At 34.4% G+C, this 1,813-nt stretch overlaps 1 protein-coding gene across 1 annotated transcript; it reads left to right on the top strand.

Moving 5' to 3' along the window:
* Window positions 1-1,104: 1,104 nt before the first annotated feature.
* Window positions 1,105-1,664, top strand: LOTGIDRAFT_176793 (hypothetical protein; the record flags this gene model as incomplete). Its single annotated transcript, XM_009060147.1, has 1 exon — window positions 1,105-1,664. A coding segment is annotated over one exon (560 nt), but the record flags the coding sequence as incomplete, so codon positions are not given.
* Between the last annotated feature and the right edge of the window lie 149 nt (window positions 1,665-1,813).

The raw sequence follows: 1,813 nt of genomic DNA, 5'->3' as shown, positions 1-1,813 counted from the left end.
ATACTACAATATACACATACTATATACTACACCATGCACATACTATATACTACAACATATACATACTATATACTACAACATACACATACTATATACTACAACATACACATACTATATACTACAAAATACATATACTATATACTACACCATACATATACTATATACTACAACATACACATACTATATACTACAAAATACACATACTATATACAACACCATACACATACTATATACTACACCATATACATACTATATACTACACCATGCACATACTATGTACTACAACATACACATACTATATACTACACCATACACATACTATATACTACAACATACACATACTGTAGAGCGCAAAACGGACATTGCCCAACTTATCTTCTGGTCATAACGAACTTACTTCCGTTTTATGGTTAACATGCTTTCCCGAATATTTATTTTTAATTCTTCGCTCGATTTCGTCTTGTTAAATAACAAGAATTTAGTTTTATGAACCGTGGTGGACAACAAATTTGGTATTTATTCATTTTTGAACCTTTATATGTGATTGTCATGCATATTTGTTGTAATAGGCCTATTCGTTCATTGTTGATATTTTATGCTTCGTAGGTAAGCCCATTTGGGGCCATTTCGTTTCTTCGTTTTGTGGATATTATGTCATAATGTGGATTTATTGTCTTGCTACTCATTGCACGGGATTTCGTTTCGCTGTCTGCCCAGAGTTAGTAAAGCATAATAATATAATACAAGATTTAGGCTCAGTGCACGGAGTCCTACTTCTTTTCGTTTCGTTTCGCTTCGTTCTTTCGATATGTAAGCCTAGAGCTTTATAATATTCGTCATAAGGTGGTCATTTCATTCGTTCACTTGAATATATCTAATTTATCATTTCAGTTAATCGTACGTCGTATGTCGTACGTATGTACGTATACCTATGCTGTAAATTTGTGGTTGTATGGAACGTTATTAGTTCTGTTGAATGAATACTATGTAATAGACGACTAAATAGTTGTTATCAAACTTTATTTGAACTTTTACAAGAAAAGAACATTATTTCTAATATTAAGTGGTAATCTTTCATTCGTACACGTATGCATTAACAATCAAATGCCCAGTTCCCATTGTCAATGTGGCAGATTGATGTTTGGCGATAAATCGCTTTGCCTGACATTAATATTATTAACAAATTTGTTCACTAGCAGTGTATTGACAATGAACAGTCGCAGTGAGGCAAATAATCTTGAAACTGTTGAAAATCAGTCTAAAACAGATTTGGATGATAAAGACTTATCTACATTAAAAGATCAGTTTGATCGTGAGCGTCATGAACTTTTAAGCCGAAAGGAAATTCTTGTTCGCAAGCACGAATTAGCTCGTCAATGTTTTGAATTGCAATTGCAAGAAGAACAACTGGAATTGGATACAGCTATATCAATTGCAACTGCCAAGACCTCTGTGATAGATCTTGATGAAGAACCTCCTAAAGTCTCCTCTGTTGGTACCACTCCAAAGACTCCATATCACTTTCGTAGACCAACACCCCACTTGCAACTTGACGATGTGACACCAGTTCAGCGCCTGGAATACAATGAAACTCCCCTTACTACTAGAAGCTATGCATCCTCAAAATCAAGAAATCTTTCACCTGAACATAACAGCTCTTCAGAGTTAGGCTCCTTTGGTTTACTCCAGCACTTGAAACGTCCAGCAGTTGATATAAAGAAATTTGGTGGAGAACCTTCAGAACTTCAAAGGTTTTTACGTCAATTCAAAACTAAGGTCTTAGACTATACAAATAACAATGATGAGCGCATGA

The sequence above is a fragment of the Lottia gigantea genome (genome assembly GCF_000327385.1).
Source record: "Lottia gigantea unplaced genomic scaffold LOTGIsca_4052, whole genome shotgun sequence".
In the NCBI taxonomy this organism is placed as follows: Eukaryota; Metazoa; Mollusca; class Gastropoda; family Lottiidae; genus Lottia; species Lottia gigantea.
The sequence above is the reverse complement of the archived record's forward strand: the minus strand, read 5'-3'. Positions and strand labels throughout refer to the sequence as shown.